Here is an 18,869-nt window from a genome sequence, read left to right as displayed (position 1 = left end):
ACAGCCGGCCCTCCTTGACCAACGGCCATCCCTGACAATTACACCATCATCAGATGTGACAGGAACACCAACCATTCCAAAGGTGGTGGTGTTGCCTTCATCTTTAAAAAATCACTTGAACTCAGGCCCATTCCCAATCAGCAGATCCGTTTGGCTGAACTACTATCAGTTAAATTGCTGTTATCCCCTAATCAAACTGCCACAATGCATCTCATTTACCGGCCACCAGGACCCATTACTACCTTTACTGATATCATCGCATCTCTCCTCGCAGCTAACATGAAACCTAAGTCCCAAATTATACTATTGGGGGACCTTAATCTTGGATTCCAAGACCCTAATGATTCTAAAACCCTTGCTCTTGCCTGCACCTAAACATACTTAGGATTTACCCATCACATCCATGTACCCATGCATATCCAGGGTAGAACTCTTCACTGGCTCTCTGATCTGAACTGCAGCATCAATACAGTGTCGATCACACCTTGCATGTGGTCGGATCATCACAAGATTACCTTCTCCATTAAAACTTACTACCAAAGTCCTAAAAAAAATATCGCCTCATCCACCAGCACCAGACTTAAGGACATTACAAAGGAGAAACTACTGTCTCTTATCATTCCTCTTCTCAATAAAGTATCGGTATCCTGCTCAGACCCCACTGCATTAGAAGATCCCTACAATCAAGCCATCTTAAAAGCGATTAACATCAAAGCCCCATTGAAACTACGGAAACCCAAACCCTGTGCTCATATCAACTCGTGGTTCACGCCAGACCTGAGAAACGTATGCAAAGTGAAACGAAACACTGAGACACGATGGAAAAAAGTCTTCCTATGGAAGCTAATAAAAGCTCCCTGATCTTAGCCTCTTCTAACTACAAAGAAGCGATATTCCCTGCAAAAAAAGACACTTACAATATGTGCATCCTTCAGGCTGAATCTAACACTAAAGAACTATTAAAGATTCTAAAAGAACTTGAATCCCCCACAGCCCCGCTTGACAAATGTAACTCTTGACACTGCTTGTTGTACTAATATCCAAAAAGCGCTCGTTGATAAAATCTCCACACGCCAACGTAAAATCAATGTCAAAAAGTGTAGCCTCCTCTTGGATTTGCTACCCAAGTTCCCCCCTAATATAACACCTCCAACTTCTCACTCCTTCAAACCTTTCTGCGTTTCACCTCTCTCTATCTCTGAAGTGGAAAACATTATCAAAACAGGTAAACCCTCAAATTGTCAAGGTGACTCCTGCCCCGCCTCTGTCATCAAGGATGCTGTCCTTGATCTTACACCATTCATCACCACCTTCATTAATGCCTCTTTCAAATCAGGCATAGTCCCTGATAATCTCAAGGACGCGTGGGTCATCCCACTAATAAGAAAACCTACCTTAGATCCAAACAACCCATCCAACTATAGACCCGCGCCACCTATCTACAAATTGAGGATTACCTAGAATCCAATAAACTCTTTGGCCTCTGACAATCTGGATTCCGAACGAGGCACTGAACAGAAACTGCCCTCAATGACCTAAAACCCCAATCGAAGACATAAATGACAATGGTAAAATGGCCTTTCTACTTCTGCTACGTATCGGCAGCATTTGACTTGGTCAACCACCATATCCTTTGCCACAACCTCAAAACTGTTGCCAATTTCTCTGAAGAAGCTACCTCCTGGATCAGATCCTTTCTGACAAATAGAACTATGCGAGTCTTCTCCCCATCGGCATCCGCCGAACCTGCGCCATTCCAATGTGGGGTCCTGCACGGGTCTGGTGTCTCACCCACACTATATAATGTCTTCTTCACGAAGCCACTCTTTGATGTTCTTGATTGTCTGGGTGTCACTTACACCAATTATGCTGATGACACCCAGATACTCATTCCTATCACTGGTGACTACGCGATCGACTCAGAAGCCCTCAATGACCTATACCTAATCATCCAGGCGTGGCACATCATGGGCTTAGTTTAAATGATGATAAAACCTGGTTACTTATCCTAGGTTCCCACTGCAGACTCAATAAATTGGACCCAGCCTTCAAATCATTTGTCATTGACGGAAATACAATTAAGGTATCCAATGAGACAAACGCTAGGTATCTACCTCGACTCCACCTCATCCCTAATGAAACAAACTAACGCTGTTGTCTCGGCCTCAGCCTATACATGCAAACTTATCACTGCCTGCAGACCCTTGCTCACTGCTGCTAACTGTATCATCTTAGCCAGAACCCTCATTTTGGCTAAAATAGACTACTGCAATGCCCTTTACCTAGGAACTAGCCAAAGAAACATCAACAAGCTACAGGTTACGCAGAACAATGCCATCAGGGCTGCTCTCAACATTCATAGGAAATTCCACATCTCTGACACCAGGTCTAGTTTACATTTGCCCCATGTCGCTCACAGAATATCCCTCAAAACCCTTGCTCTCACTCATAAGTGCCAGTCCAACTTGGCCCCCGCTTACCTTGCTGACCGCTTCTTCCCCCGCTCCTCATACCGCTCTCCGAGATCTGCCCAAGCACATACTCTATCCATGCCCAGATTTAAGCTGCAAAAAGCAGGCGGCTCTAGCTTCCCAGTTCTTGCTGCTAAATTATGGAACACATTTCCCAACCCACTTAGAGCTGATCCATCTCATCACTCATTCAAGAGTGAAGCCAAAAGTTGGCTCTCTGCACAGGATCATGCTCACACATGCGCCTAATATTCCACACTGTGCACAAGTTATCAGCCCTACTCAATCTGAAAAGCTCCATTACCTGGCACATGCTTCACCATGGAAATTCTCTGCATAACATCTGTATGCTTTGTGAATTTTCTGCATAGTCTGTACAACAACTTTGTAATTTATTCTGTATTGTATGCAATTGTTTTCCTGCACACTTGTAAATATCTTCTGTATAAGCGGCTTCTCACGCTACTTTGCTCTGTCTGTTATATTTAACCACGTACATTTAAGAAAGGCGCCCAGATGCCTTTGGGCCAGGTGCGCAATGCAAATAGACAAAATATAAATACAAATATAAGGCTCTGAGTCAAATATTGGAGGCTTGAAATGGAGTGGACGGTGGAAAAAGTAAGGAATTGTGTGGCATGCCCAGAGAGTGATAAGGTTTAGATGACAAGTGCCTCAGAATGACACTGCCAGTTGGGATGTCCATCAGAACAAGTTACTTATAGTCTGTACGATAGGGATATGTCTGGCTCCTGTGACCCCGAGCAGCTCTGATATTAGAAGATTAATGTGCACGGACACGTATGAACAAGCCACCAATTGGAAACTCTCTCCTGCAAGCTCCCAGACCCATCCAGTTCTTTTACAAGTGTGATAGAGTTTGGGCATTTATTAGGAGGAGGGGCAGCAGACCTTAATGAGCAAACAACACTATGGAGTGCAGGTTTCACTACAGCAAGGAACTTAGTCTTACTCCTATTTCTCAACCCCGTTTAGGAGTATCTAAGCAGATGGAAGAACATGAATATACTGAAAATAGTAAGACAAAATGAACCCAAAAATATTGTGCAGAGCTCCCCGTCCAGACTGCATCTGCTAGAGTGAACCTCCATGAAATAATGTGTACAGTATCAGGTAGCGTAAGATGTCCACCAAAGGAACATGTTAAATGCTGAGGCAGACAAGATGTCAGGAAGGTCCTAATAGAGTGTTGCACTCTTAAATACTCTTGGGCAAAGGGTCATTTTTCCGCCTTGGCAAAAGGGAATAAACCCACTACAGTAATAGATAGTTTAACGTATTGGCATCCTTCATTCTCTCGAAACATTTCACATCCTTGTATACGTCCATGGTGTGGAGCGTTTTCTCCACCTTAGAATCTGGATTAGGGTAAACGAATCTCTTGATTGAAATGAAACGTGGATGCAACTGGAAGAAGTAGGGCTTGGTTTCTAACACTACTTTATACTTGTTAAAAATCAAGAAAGTGTCTTCTGAGCAGAGAGCGAGTACTTCAGTGCTCCGTCTCACAGAAGCCGGCGCGCCTAAGAACGCAGTATTCCAAGTCTCAAATTCTGTGTCTGCAGTGGCCAATGGTTCAAAGGGTTCATGCACCAGAGCAGAGCGCACAATGTCTTAGGCCTAGGCTGGATGCAGGATCTTGACCTAGAACGCTGTATTCCAAGTCTCAAATTCTGTGTCTGCAGTGGCCAATGGTTCAAAGGGTTCATGCACCAGAGCAGAGCGCACAATGTCTTAGGCCTAGACTGGATGCAGGTTCCTGACCTAGGGATAAAGTCCCTTAAGGCCATTAAAATGCCTCTTGACTACAGGGCTAAAGAGAGACGAATAGTCTACCTGAATTTCCGATGTGCCACCCCCCCCATGGCCGTCACGTAGGTTCTGCAGGACCCTAGTCTGATGCTCTGCAGGACCCTAGTCTGATGCCTGATCCAGCCAATTTTGAAATGTAGGAAAAAATATTGACCACGGCACATTTTGGGGTTGACCTTTGTTTGCATACCCTAGTGACGCAACTTTGTCTACTTGCATTTTTATTCCCTGTGAAATCTTTTCTGGCTGCGTTCAATTACTTTAGAGTGTCTGCTGACAGGCTAGTGGGACCATAAATCAGTGCCACAGGAACCAAATCGCAGGTTGAGTAGGGTATTGGAATCCGTTACCCATATTGCTGCTTACTGGAAATTAAGCCAGTGTCTGAGAAAAACAGGTTTGGGTCATGCTGGAGCTATCAGGATTATTCGACAGCTCATCGACCTCTCCAGTTTGTGAAGAATTTTCACCAACAAAACTAGATGTCGAAATGGTTTGCACTTTGCAAGGAGGGATGAAGAGATCTACTAGTGAATCTGTTCCTAGCCCCTTCTGCAATGCCTGTGGAGGGCACTGCCTGAATTGCTTGTGAAGCAACAGCTCATACTTGAAGGAGGGAGGGAGTTACGGGGGGGACTTGGTACGCTCCGCCCACAGGGCGAGAGTGCGTGTGCCGAGGTGTTTTGACCTTTATTCCTGTCAGGAGGCCCCCGCAGTTCAGCGACTGGTGGGCAGGGCAGAGTTTATATAAGGTGCCCCGGTGTGGGGCAAAGGGAGAAGCTTCTGGGGAACCAGAGAGGGCAGCCAGGCTCTCTGTTGCTGGAAGAGACGTCCCGAGAGGCCGTCCTTGCTTCGGGCTGGCCGGTTTTTTCTCCCCAAATCTGGGTCGAAAGTGTGCACCCCCACTGCCGGCGCTGCCCCGTTAGGACAGAGCTGGGGTGCTCTCATGCGCAACCGTGTGTTGCTGGCTGTGAGGTAGGAGGGAGAAAAGGGGAGGAATGTACACACTTGAACTGTATAGCGGTATACTTTTTCACTGGCATCACACAGGCGGGCTTGGTAAAGTGTACAGTTTCTGTCAAAGTGAAGGGGAAGGAACGTGCACTGTTGAACTGGGTATCTGGTCTTTCCATCTAATGCCATTGCATCTACTGCCATTCCATTGAATTTTTTCCATCTAAAAACTTTGCATCCAATGCATTTTTTGGGTGGTTAAGGGTTAATTTTTGTTTAGGTGCATTATAAAGGGTAAAAACAAAACAAACAAAAAATGCATTAGATGCAAAGTTTTTAGATGGAAAAAATGTGATGGAATGGCATTAGATGGAAAGACCATAAACCGTTGAACTCTATAACGGTATACTTTTTTGCCGGCATTGCATAGGCGGGCTTGGTAAAGTGTACAGTTTCTGTCAAAGTGAGGATGAAGGAAAGTACATTCTTGAACTGTATAGCGGTATACTTTTTCACCTGCATCGCACTGGCGTGGTGGGTAAAGTGTACCATTTCTGTCAATGTGGGGAGACTACCAACCCGACTGGGTTAATTTGGTTCCTCAATACTTATTGAGGGAGTAGTCTTTACAGTCAGGGAAAGTGAGGGGAGCGGTCACTGACCCGCACCCCCTCCCCCCCAAGCTTCCCCACAGGGTTTCCTCCGAGACGGGTACGCGTCTAAGTGGTGGTGGTTTGGTCACTACGACTACGGTGTAGTGTCACATACCCTTTCAAGGGAAAATTTGGTGTGTGTATGTACACGGAGGATGGGGGTGAGATTCAGTTTAAGTGAAGCGCATATGACAGGAGAGACCAGGACTCTGCCCAGACCTGTATTAATAATATTTAATTATTTATTTACCAGAGGTGAATTGACTAACTACCAGGTGACACAATTTATGGGATTCAATTATTTATGTACCAATGTGAACTGACTTACTTACAAGTGATGCTGTTGTTAATGTGTAATTACTTATTTACCAAAAGTGAATTGACCTGCTCACTGATGGCCGTGGATGTTATTTACTGATTCATATACCAATGTTTTATTTGCAAAATTTCTGTCATATAAAGAAGGCTGTCAAGCTGGTGGACTGACGATAAGTTACCAGGGCAAACTAATCCCATAGAAGAGGGCCTCAGAGCATACTAATCACTCCGAGGCCGGACAATGGTCATCATAGGAGAGCCCACTCATTGCCCCTGGGTTGTCATTTCGGACATGTGTGCAGTAAGGTGCAAGAATCCCATACTCGGGACACCTACAGGTTGCTGCACACCCCACTTTTTAATTTGCATTGTCCCAGTTAATTCATCTCATCTGCCTGATTACCTGAATGCCTACTCTGCTCCTTCCTTGCGTGTGGCTCGTGCTCCTCACTTTTAACCAGCCAGCTCTCTTCCTGCCTTTTCCCTCACTGCCTTGCTCACCCATACTGTGTTCAGTGTTGTACCTGCATCTATACCCAACACTTATCTGTTTTGTATTAGGGTTACTCTCTGTTCCCGGCGCTCACCCCACCCTTCCATTACCCTTATTTGGTTTTAATGTTACAAGTCTTACAAAATGAGCACCTTCACCTTCTACACTTGTGGCGCCGAGAAGTGACTATTCCACAGAGGGCGCCTTATAAATCAACAATAACTATAGGGAGTGGAAAAGACCTTTTTTCGGCCCTGCTTGTCAGTTAGAATACGACCATGGAATTGACTGGCATTATGAGAAATGTTGAGCCCCGAGTGGTTTGGTGGAAATGGCTTGAGTTCTAGGATGGTTATGCGAATGTTCCGATCCTACGCAGGCCATAAATTGCGTATCAGAAGAGTTTGCATTGTGGTTCCCTCCCCTAAGAGGCAAGAGTTCCAGGCAATTCTAGAGTTGGTATGTAAAAAGGGAACACTGATCATATCTTGCATCCACCATGTAAGTGCGTTGTTCGTGGTTTGCAGGTGACGTAACCTGAAGCCCGATATCCAAAGGTTTGCATACCAAAGCGGAACGTGCAGTACGTTAGGCTACAGGTTACACGGCCTGCAGACCATCGGCTCTGAGAGAAGTGGTCACAGCAGATAAGTGGAGGGGGGCAGTACAACTGAGCAATGGCGGATCCTTGAAATGGAACCGGGCGAAGGGGGTGGGAATAAAAGACTACCCCTTGCAAGGGCAGCCTTTACAGGTTGGATTCTTGCAAAGTCGGTCTTTTGTACTCAGCCTACAGACACAGATCCAAATTCTTTCTTTAAGAGCAGTGAAGAGGCTATCAGTGTTGACAGGGACTCTGGATCCAAGTTAATTGAAAGATGAGGTTATGCATGTCACACTTGAAGTGCGACATAGGGAAATACGCGATTGCACCCAACATTCTCCAAAACAAAAGTGCCCGAACCATTGACTTTTGAAGCCGCAGACCGCCACTTTCTAAAGAATCTGAATTCTTACGTGAGGGGATTAATTTCCCCACAACAGACTGACATTAAAGCAGTTCTTTGGCGAGTATTCACGTGGATTTACTGACAATTATTTATAGACCCAAAAAAACCTGTTGTGTGTGTGTGTAATCCCACATGAGCCAGTCGTCGAGTTATGGGTATGCATGGAAATACTTTGAACTGGATACCCTGTAGACGAGAGGAAATAGCAAGAATTGATTGCAGTGGCCTCTTTGTGGGGCCGGTGGCAAGATTATGCAGCAATGGAGCACCAGGGTGCTCAGAGTTGGTCGAGTTAAGCGGGCTCTGGTTGATGGACCATGACGGCAGTTAGTGGTGGCAGCTACCTCTACTATTTGTTTTGTGCACTTTCACATTGCAATGCCACCCCTAGTTTGCTGGCGTACTCGGAGGGACGCGTGTCTGGTCTTTATTTGACTGTCCAGTAAATCATTGCATTTTACTCGACCTTAATTGGTATTTATTATATCTTGCACCATTTACGTGGTACCATGTGTTAAAATCAAGGCAAAAATGGCCGTGGACACAAAATATTGTGGCAAAAAGGCTGTGGTGCTGCAATTCAAGTAAAGGGACCCATTAAACCATTTAAGGGGAGTGGGGACACCCCCTGCTCCCCTTAATGGTGTAATGGGGTATAACTTTAACAGGTCAAACCACAGCATTTTTGCCGCGGTTTTTTGTACAGGCAACATTTTTGCCACGATTGTATCACTGCATACCAAGATCTGTGCAGGCGTGATGTCTTGAATGGGGCCGTCTGAGAGGTGAAATATGTGGCAGAGACCTCTTTGTCCTTCACAACTGCAAAAAAAACAGGAATTAAAACAAAGACCCTCAGTACAGGTTCTCGTATAAGGCACATCGGACACAGAGTGCCAGGAAAAATACCCCCCACCCTCGACTATGGTGGTGGAAATGGTTACGAGAACCTCTCCCAGTCTATCGAGGTAAGCGGGCATGTGGGGAAATCACACTTCCCAGCACTGTATTTGCGTGGCAAGTGCGGCACGAAGTGTGCAATATGGGCAGGTCCACAGCACTGGGAACAGAGAGCGTACAGAGCTGACACAGCAACATTCATCACAATCTAAACACAGTGTTCACATTTGTAGAGGGATGCACCGTCACTACAATACATCTGCCCCGTCCGCATTCTGGGAAAGCACTGAATCAATGGTGTAGTGCGATTTAAGGTTATATTGCTAGGGTTGGACTTGGTTAGGGTTGGTGAATAAGTACATTTGGACCGAGTCTTTGTACCTTAACGTTCCGACCATTACGATGGTGGATGCACTTTTAGAATATAAAGAAATGAGTGGCAAATTCACATAGTTGCTACGGTACAAGATCCAAGGTACAAAGTACACCTGACATAGCAGGTCAGATAGCACAGCGAGTAGAGCGCTCGCTTTGACATCCGTGCAGAGCCTGCTGATGCAGGTTCCAACCCCGGCAGGGCCAAACTCAGCCTTTCGAGGTCGATAAATGAGCACACACTGCGGGTAATAAAAAGAAGCGTTCAGATGCCTGAGGGTTGGTAGCGCTATATAAATGCAAAATTATTATTAGTGGAACTGCATTCCTAGGCACACAAATCCCACCATGCATATATGAGCATCGGCTCCATTCTCCAAACCTACATACATCGGCAGACCGACCCAACAGTCTCCTACCCATATGCGGACAGTAATTGCATATGCAGTGAGCGATTGGTGATTTTTACACTTCCATCTCGGTTTGCCGGGGGCCGGCGGTATTATAAAAATGTTCACAAAGAAGGGGCATTGCTATTTTGGGGGATCTAGAATGCAGGTAGGGATCTGTGCAGAAGCCTACATTTAAATATGGGAACATTTACCCGTATGAAACAGCCCACCCCCAATTTGTGGGAAAGGGGTGTGCTGCAAGAGGGGCTCACACAGAGGAAGTGCCTCGCTGAGTCCCTCAATTTAAGCTTTTGTACATGCTAAGAAGAAATTGCAAGCCTTTGTGGGAACGTTTCTGGAAGGGAGCAATTTTTGTTTTCCAGGATCCGCTAAAAATTCCTCAATGTCCAAGCTGAACACACATCAAAAGTAGATGCTGCAAGGGAAATGATTATACAAACATTTATTTTGGTGTTTCAGTATTTTCAGGGTGATCTTTGGGAGATTCTTACGGTTATCATTCATCCAATTAACACATTTCCTTGGTGAACATAAATTTCCTAAATTATTTGGGTGTTGGATGTAATCAAACATCCAGATTATTAGATGGGTAAATACATTTTGGAGCAGTGAGCTAGTCCAGTCATGTAACATCTCAGTGAACGGAGTCTTACAATAGCCCAGAAAACAATAGTTTTCATGAGGTACAACTTCGTGAAAAACAACATTGAACTAAAAAAGAAAAAACACTCTTATCCAGTAAACACAGGATGCAATACTAATTTAACTGCCCGTATCATTTTAATATATAATCTAAAACAATGTACATTGTAAGGGAAACGGATATATATATTACATGTGTGTGTGTGAGAAAGCCCTATAATGCAGAATAACACAATAAACCAATTTTGTTTAATATAGGTCATTTGAAGTATACAGAAAATTGATTTTGCAGTGCATGAACAAATGCAATGAGCGGAATTTCATTTGAATATATCTATATAAAAAATAATGAGTAATTTACAGGTGTCTAATCAGAACCTTGACGTATGTATAATATATATATATATGTATAAATGTGCTGTACAATATATAAACATTTACAACCAGTACATCCATTTTGTTTCTTCTTGGCATTCCAAGGCCACATTGCTAAGTCATTATACAGTTAGTAAAGATATACACTTTTCAGGAAAGGGGGATTCACATCACACAGACGTACAAGCACATGACATTAACTTAAGTCACTGATACAAATAAAACTAGGATTGTGGAGGAAACCCATGTTTTGCGACATTAGTGTTCTTTGCTGCGTCACACAATTGTTTTTAAATAGTGGTTGAAAAATAAATTTACTTTTGGCAGCAGTAAAAACGAACAAAGATAAAACAACCAAGAACATATTAAATTTGTCAGTGTGGGTATTTTAAAGTATACACATTCATTTTACAGTCAGATTGTATAGGATATTCGACAGAATGTACAAAAACATATACTGCAAAATAACAAATCAAGACAACTCGATGTTCCCCTGGTTTTTGAAATAGGCACCATTCTATTTCCAATACATCTTATGTTGTTGAATTTAAATATTTCTTATCGTGGTTTTCATTTTTTAAGTCCATTTAACTTAACATGGATTGCAAGCACTTCAAGAAAATAAATGACTTATTCCAAACAATGAAAGAGCAGCAAAATGTTTGTTCATCTCAATATCAATGTTTATAATTAAAAGTTCAATGTTACTGGCCATTCAGGTTTTCTGCTAGGATATCATTTGACGAATAGTTTGCCCATCATCTTTGTCTTGATTTGCTATAAATGCACATTTAAACCATTCGAGGATCTCAAAATTCCAGGTACTGACACCAATTCTTCTCAAGTGACCGTGCAGCAAGCAACATTTAAAATGTGATTTGATACCTCACCTTGTATAGTGATTTCATTTAAGACGTTTTAAAGCTCAGATATTCCTGTAAATTAATTACATTATGTATGATTGCACATTTCCCCCACAATACATTAACCTTCATTCTCAAGAAGGCAATTCAAACCAAGAAAAACATAAGTATAGTTTTTGCATTAGGCACTGTGAATGTGGCAAAATTCACGTGTATATATAATAGTGGTGTTTGGGTATATTTTACACCCTCTTTTTGAGAAAACCTTTCTAAAAACCCTCAGTAAAACTTTGACCAACTTCTTCTGAAACTCCAATTTTTCTGACAATTTGTCTCAATCAATAGTCTCCAGTAGAGGTGTGAATATTAAGAACAATACACACAGTTGTGTGCAACATAATACTAAATGCGCTTATACAGCTGAATATAAGAGGCATTTGAGCTCATTCATTTCTAAAAGAATGTGTGCAGTTCTATACTTCCCACTAAAGATTCTGTTGCAATGTCATCAAAAGATAAATGTCAAGATTTAAGATGTTTAAAAGACAGTTTCAATAATATAGTTTGCATAACAATCTGATCAAACACATTTCACAATGATGATCTAAGTTTGCTGGTTTCTTTCCAGAAGAGGAGGGAACTTACACTCCAACGTGTCCTCATGTGATAATGAGTAAAAGTGTTTTGTTTAGATTTGGAAAAGATGTACATGTACGTTGCGCTTCAGAATCTCTCATGCTAGCATGTATAAGAAATCTGTGAACACTACAAGAAAGCCATACCATAGGCTGATTTAAAAAAGGCACTGCGCGAAGTTATATGTAAATATTATTAAAAGTAGAAGTGCCAACAGAGGATTGAAAATTTAAAAGAAGGTAATTTAAGGGATTAACCAAATTTCATCAGGGGACCATGACATTTAAACACAGGGACTTTATGTAAAATGTATTAGTTTCAATAATTTAAAATACATAAAAATATTTATTACCTACGGGTCAATTTGAAGAGGTAGCCAGTCCGTTTTAACTACCACACCCTCCAAGGCCACAAATTGACTGGTAAAGTGGGGGGAGGCCTTAAACAGTTTAATCACAATCACATAACAGACGACTGTTTCGCTCCACTTCAATCAATTAAAATAGGCATTTATGGTAGGAAACAGTTTAGCTGAAATGGATATTCATATGAGATTCAATCCTAAAAATAATATCTGCCACGAAGAGTACAATGTACAGATCCGTTTTTTAATGCTTGTTAGCAATGCAGAAAATAGTATTTTCCTGCATTACACAGGCATGCAACATGCGGTCGACAAAACAAATTGAAACAAAACCGGACTGCTTTTTGTTTCAAGTATAAAGCACCTACTGTACACATGTAATTGATGAGGACAAAACATATCAGGCAAAAAGCTTGGCACGATAATAAGTGAGAAATTAGCACATTGGCGATGTAGGCAATATATAATATTGTTCAAGTGACACACTAACATCCAAAAGCTTTAGCAATACAATTACAGAAAAGAACAAGAGAACTGTAAAAAAAAGGATGAAACATTCCGCAGTTGTGGAAGACCATTTGTTTGAAGCAACCATAAATCGCACCCGGTTGCTCTACTATATTCAAATGAAACAGGCATGTTTGTGCCCCCTCTACAGTATTTAATATTTTCTGAAAATGACTTCATCCGTAACAAGCAATGCTTTAATTGACCTTGACTGGCAATATATCTACACTTCTAAAGGGCTTTTACACTTATACCCTTTTGTCGGTCACAATTGTGGTCTCTGTGATTTTACTGGCGCTTGGAACTTTCCAAGGCCCAGGAGTAATGGGTGCTTTTCTCGTCCCAGAACTGCTCTCGGGCTTGAACGTCCCTTCATCTTTGGTTTTATCTGTTGCCTCAATGACTTTTTCTTTCTTCTGATCCTGGCTTGAATGAACTGGGGCATCAGCTCTCTCTTTCTCTGCTGTCAGTTTGTCCAACCTCTTTCGGCTGTTTGTGTTTGTTTTGGTTTGATAAGAGGTTGGATCGCCAGAAGGGACTCTCTTTACTTTCTCCTCTCCATTGTCTTTCCTCGAGCTATCGCTCACTCTAGTTGAGGTCTCGGCTTTTTGTTCAATCTCTTTGCCTTTCCTTCCAGGAGACCTTTTCTCATTTCTCTTGTGGCTGTTTTGATGTCCCACCTCCTTTCTTTGATTTCCAGACCTTCCCCTTCTCTCCCTGAGATGCTCAACATTTTCAGCCTTATCGCAACTAGATGTCTGACCTTGATTTTTTGCTGTCCTATCCTTTTCATTTTCTTGACTTCCTTCTTTCTTTTGATGCTTTTTTGGACTCACAGATCTGCTCCGGTTTCTTTTAGGTAGATTGCTCGCAACAATGATCTCGCCCTCATTGTCCTCTGAGTTTTTAACAGTTAGCTTCCTTGGGCTTGAAGATCTCTCCCTTACATATTTTATTTTTCTTCTGGATTCATTTTTGTTCGAACTAAGAACCTGTTCATGATGTTCCCGTGAAGACTTACTCTCAGCCTTTCTTGGACTAGCGGATCGGCTTCTCCTTGAATGGCCCTCTTTCCTGTTTTCCGTTGGCCTATTTCTCTCAGCGTTCCTAGGGCTGTTTGACCTTTCTCGCTTGTTGTCTTTTTTCTGAACTGCAGTCACAAGCTTCATCTCAGGTCTACCTTTTGCCGATCGCTGACCAGATGATGTTGTTTCTTTGCTGCCATGCTCCAGGGGAGCGTTGCTGTTGTTGTTCGCATCATGGTGTTTCTCGGATGTGTGAACTTTCTTTACTGCTTCATCAAGTAGAGCTGTTTCAGATGTGAAATCAGAATGGGAGGGTGAAGAAGATGGTGGCAGTTCATCATATATAACACTTGAAGATGAAGGATATATGTTATCCAGCTCACCTGAAAAGACAAATTCAACAGTTAATTTTTCACTACAACGTTTAACAAAGGAGGAAAAACATGGCTAAAGTAAATTTACAGTGAGAATTCTAAAAATGTTTTATAATAAAGCCAACAATTTCCACATTATCATTTGCAACCTGTAACACAAGAGGCTTCATCACAGATTCTTGGCCACAAAGGTAAGTTCTCTTGTTGCACTATGATAACAAAACACTTTTCTTTACCCTAACACATCTGAGGAGAAGTTGTCATTCCTTAATTAAGAATGTTAATGAGCCCTGCCATATTAAACATCTGGATATTAACCTATTTCTGAAGGTAAATTGATTACACCGTTTTTAAAATTAAGGTCTCTATGGTGGGCAAGGCAACTAGACTCATTTGAACACACTGCTTAGTAGGGGCACATACCCCAATGCTAAATGAATGGACATTATCGGTATAATATAGCATAGTTCCGTATGTTATACCAAACTTGCTTATTAGAGGGACAGGTAGCTATCAGGAGCATTAACATTTTCCAGACATTTCTATCCCTAGGTGTGGGAGACGTTATTTTCATTCCCATGAACTGCCATCTAAGCTCGAGTTACAACATTAAACCATAAAACTGACATATACGTGTGTATAGTCAGATGCAGGATAAGCACCACCTTAAACTTTATTTGCAAAGATCCTAATACCATATATGTTATGTAAATTGGCCTATTGCAGTAATTACGAATCCAAGATAATCTAGAATCAAACTAAAATTTGAAACGCAATCAAAATCATGACAGTGAACTTAGCAATTGCCAGAGTAACATGTGACAAATGCATGCAAATCTGAGCAAACTAAATTTGTTCAGAAAATATTCTCAATATGATACACCTGAAAAAAAGATTACCACTGCATTCGTCCATGAGGAGAGGACTAACAACTACTCTGGGACCCCCATATGCTCGTATCTTCTGAACAATGGTTCATAAACTAGCAGGGCATGGGCAAAAGACACGCGTTAACAACTTCGGAGCTTTGCATCCTTCGATGTTTGCAGACACTCATTGATGTCCTGGCTGAGTGCAACCACTTACTTATTTCCAGGTTTTATATCTGTGAGGCACAGCAATGGCAGAGATCATGCAATTTGTTGAGCACCCCTGTGTTTAAGAGTTAGCCCAATACATTGATCACAAATTACAGGACCAAACTAATCAGTGCACAAATAAATATCAGTGCAATATTTAACGCATCCAACTAATTTATGTTGATATAGCTAGGAGAGCAAACTACATTTCTCCCAGTTAACTACAGTTTTTATAAAGTTATCCATTAAGGATAGAATGCTAGAGTAATTGCAAAGTAGGGGGTTTTAGACAAACGCTGGTTATTAAAATATCTTTCTTTTAACCTTTTGAAATATAATGGGTATTTAAAAGATCAGATTGGGAAATGACTAAGACAACCTTGGACTTACTTCCTAATTACGATCTATTTCCTTGATAAAGTTCATATACACATCTCTGATTGAAAGCCGGCACAGGATAAATACTATCAATGTTATGTAAAAACATTTATTTTTTTATAGTGTTCTTCTTGAGAGACAATGAGCTAATACATAGAGGTATTCAACATTTAGGAAAGAAAAGGACAGCCGAAATCTTCTACTATGAACTATATTACAGCAGTTGGCATTGTACGAACACCAATGCTGCTGTACCTAATAATGTCTACGAAATGTAACAAATCTGATAATTTGTTGCCAGCTAATAGCCTTTGCATTCCTGATATCATACACAAATAAAATCATGCAAGCATGCAGATGAGTGCAGGAAAGTCTCAATGACACTTGAGCATTTTTGATAATTGTGCAACCTTTCATGGCATAATACTCTAATGCCAGGAGTGCATACATATTAGTCACCTGCATTGTTCATTTTTGTGTGCCAGATTAGTTTGATCAGTGACATGATGCATAATTGCTTGTTTGCGCAGGAGATTTGGAATTCCAATTCCTGAATCCAGGTATTGCAATTCAAGCCATGGAAAATTGAACATTTAAAAATAGGGATAAAACAGATTGATTATGAGAAGATTCTGATTAGGAAAAAAATAAAGCGTGGAATCACAAGACATGCAAATTTACCAAGTCTTTTAGGAAAGACCAAGAAAAGCACTGAAAGGCTTAATGTTGATCAGGTTTCACGTAGGAGCAGAGACCGGAAAGACCCAAACCTGAAGGAGGAAGAGAAAAAGCCTAGGACTACTGTACTATTCAAACCAAAATCACAGAGCACAGTCACCAAAAGATTGCACCCGAAATATACAATTAGCAAGCAGATAAAGAAAAGCAAAATTGCAAATATGTAATGTTTGGTAAGATGAAATGAAATATGCTCTTCCCATACCCTGGGTCATCTTAGAATAGATTTGACAGAAAGTACTCTCTTTGGAACAACACGTACAACGTAAGTTACTAATTCATTTTTGCAGCCTTCCTTTTTGAAATACACATTTTCCTTTTCAAAATACTGCTTTCAGCTATTGAAACTATATATAAAACATGCCTGATTCAATACAAGTTTGATTCTGTAATAAGATGAAATGGTTCAAATGCAGCCCACAAAATAAATTTTACATAAAAAAATAAAATGGATTGAATTTTAAACATTTTTAGCCCTCTTCCAAATATCAATATTATCCTAGTTCTATTTTTAAATCCACTCACTTTTAGACGATTAAATGTGTTTAATCATTAGTTCCACTGTGTCTCTAATGTAGTGAAGTGCGTCCATGCTTCATTAAAAGAGCTATTCTCTTAACCCAAGATATTAGTCAAGCCAATCTTACCTTCCAATCATTTCACTGGCCCATTTTACTAAAAAGAAGGTTGTAGAAAATGACTTTCAGCAGCACAAATATATCAAGTCCTTTGTCTAAAATATGTTAAGTTGCTGCTGGGAGAGGGAATATGCAAGAGGTCTGCCTGGTTACAACCACTAATGGAAAGTGGCATGTTTCAATAGAAAGCGACAATCTTTCAATATTTATGTTGGGCTTCACTGGCCAAAGAATGTGATATTTTAGTCCTACAAATTAGTTGGAAGGTTATACTTGATGGAAAATTGAATATCTTAAAATTGTAATGCTTCAGTGAGATACCAATCCCATGGACCAATTTTACAACAACAAATCTAATCTGAAAGGACAGAAGAATAATTGGAATGCTTCATACGTATTGAGTGGTTCTGCATGGGTATTACCAACAAAATATATGGTATTCCTTTTTACTCAGAATTAGTAGGGTGCAGTCACTAATGGCCTAGAAGCATACTACATTGAACAATGTACTTCTCCACCATGACCACAGGAGAAACCATGGATAATGTTTAAGTTACTTACCTGTAATTATTGTTCTCCAGCATGGGTCTGGCATGGTTTCACAAGCTCATGAATATTCCCTGTCGTCAGGCTGGGAATCGTTGGTAAAAGAAAAAAATGTTTCACTTTCGCTTGAAAACTGTATTTCTCCTGTAAACCAATCACCGTCTTCTGGGTCATACTGCCCCCATCCAATGACAGTCCTCTCTCTAATCTCCACCCCTGGTGACCATCTTCAGATTTTTACCGCACACTTCAGTGTTGGGATCATTCAGTGCTCTCTGAGCTTTTTTCCTAATATTTTGAATTTTTTGTTAACATTTGAACGTTTTGACAATTTTTGTAAGTTATCGTTCGTCCGGATGTCAACTACTGCCATCGGGGATCTGTGAAGATCATACTTCATCGAGGATCTTTCATTGAATCAGAGGATGCCCAGGCTTTGGCCTACTACGCGCCATTTTGCCATGACCGAAGAGAGGAGATCCCTCTTCAAACTTTGCGTGAAATGTGGACTAAGGAACGTTTTCGTGGAGGATCGAGACCACAAATGTCTTTAATGCCTGCATTCGGACCATGGTGAGGAGGGATGCAAGGTCTGCCATGGTTTTTTGAAGAAGACCAAGAAGGACCGCTACAGCAGGCTGACGGAGTGGATTAAATCAGGTAAGGCCTCTGACTCGGCCTCTGGGCATGAGCACGCTTCTCCAGGACCGGCCAGTCCAACGATCGAACTCCCTCAGATAAGAGGTCGAGGTCATTTCAGGACGCCCCGTCTGCGAGGGTCCAAATCCATATCCACAGTGAGCTTACCGGCAAGGATGGCACACACAGAGAAAGTCCTTGACCCCTTCTAAACTCCACTTGCCAGCGGACAGGGTGATGAACGAGAAATGCAAGGTGGGCCCTTCCCTGCCTCCGACATCTCAACCAGCCAAGACAACACTATCCTCAACTGCGTCCTCAACGGCCACAGCGACGACTGATGTTGACACGCCGTTAATGACCCAGTCAATTACCTTGTTGACGACCACTACTTCTTCGAAAGAAGAGCATACCATGAAGGTGGTGCCCACAGTGATAGCTGCTCCGTAGGGGTCCTTACCAGCACAACGTGATGCAACTGCCACAGCTTCCGCGAAGACCCCCCAGAAAGGGGACAGCAGCCTCTTCCTCCCAGAAGTCTCACGAGAGGAGATGAAGTAGGCCTCCGATGACCCCTAGAAAGGGTACAGATCAAGGAGCTGACCCAAGTGTGCCAGGGTACATTTATACTAGCTCCAATGAGGG

General features: G+C 41.8%; 1 protein-coding gene across 2 annotated transcripts in view; it reads right to left on the bottom strand.

Annotated features, from left to right (window-relative positions):
• Nucleotides 1-10,178: 10,178 nt before the first annotated feature.
• MAGI3 (membrane associated guanylate kinase, WW and PDZ domain containing 3) overlaps nt 10,179-18,869 on the bottom strand; it is a 1,006,442-nt gene continuing 997,751 nt past the window's right edge. The window contains exons 21-22 of one of the 2 annotated variants that reach the window (XM_069633360.1): nt 16,345-16,433; nt 14,084-14,215 (exon numbers count right to left, since the gene is read on the bottom strand). In XM_069633360.1, the coding sequence (XP_069489461.1) occupies nt 16,384-16,433 (50 nt within the window). In that variant the 3' untranslated portion in view covers nt 14,084-14,215; nt 16,345-16,383. Of the gene's footprint in view, nt 14,216-16,344; nt 16,434-18,869 lie in introns of both variants that reach the window. The other variant, XM_069633359.1, reaches the window with a different exon arrangement.

Source organism: Ambystoma mexicanum, chromosome 13 (assembly GCF_040938575.1).
Source record: "Ambystoma mexicanum isolate Mex_15411 chromosome 13, UKY_AmexF1_1, whole genome shotgun sequence".
Classification (NCBI taxonomy): Eukaryota; Metazoa; Chordata; class Amphibia; order Caudata; family Ambystomatidae; genus Ambystoma; species Ambystoma mexicanum.
The sequence above is the reverse complement of the archived record's forward strand: the minus strand, read 5'-3'. Positions and strand labels throughout refer to the sequence as shown.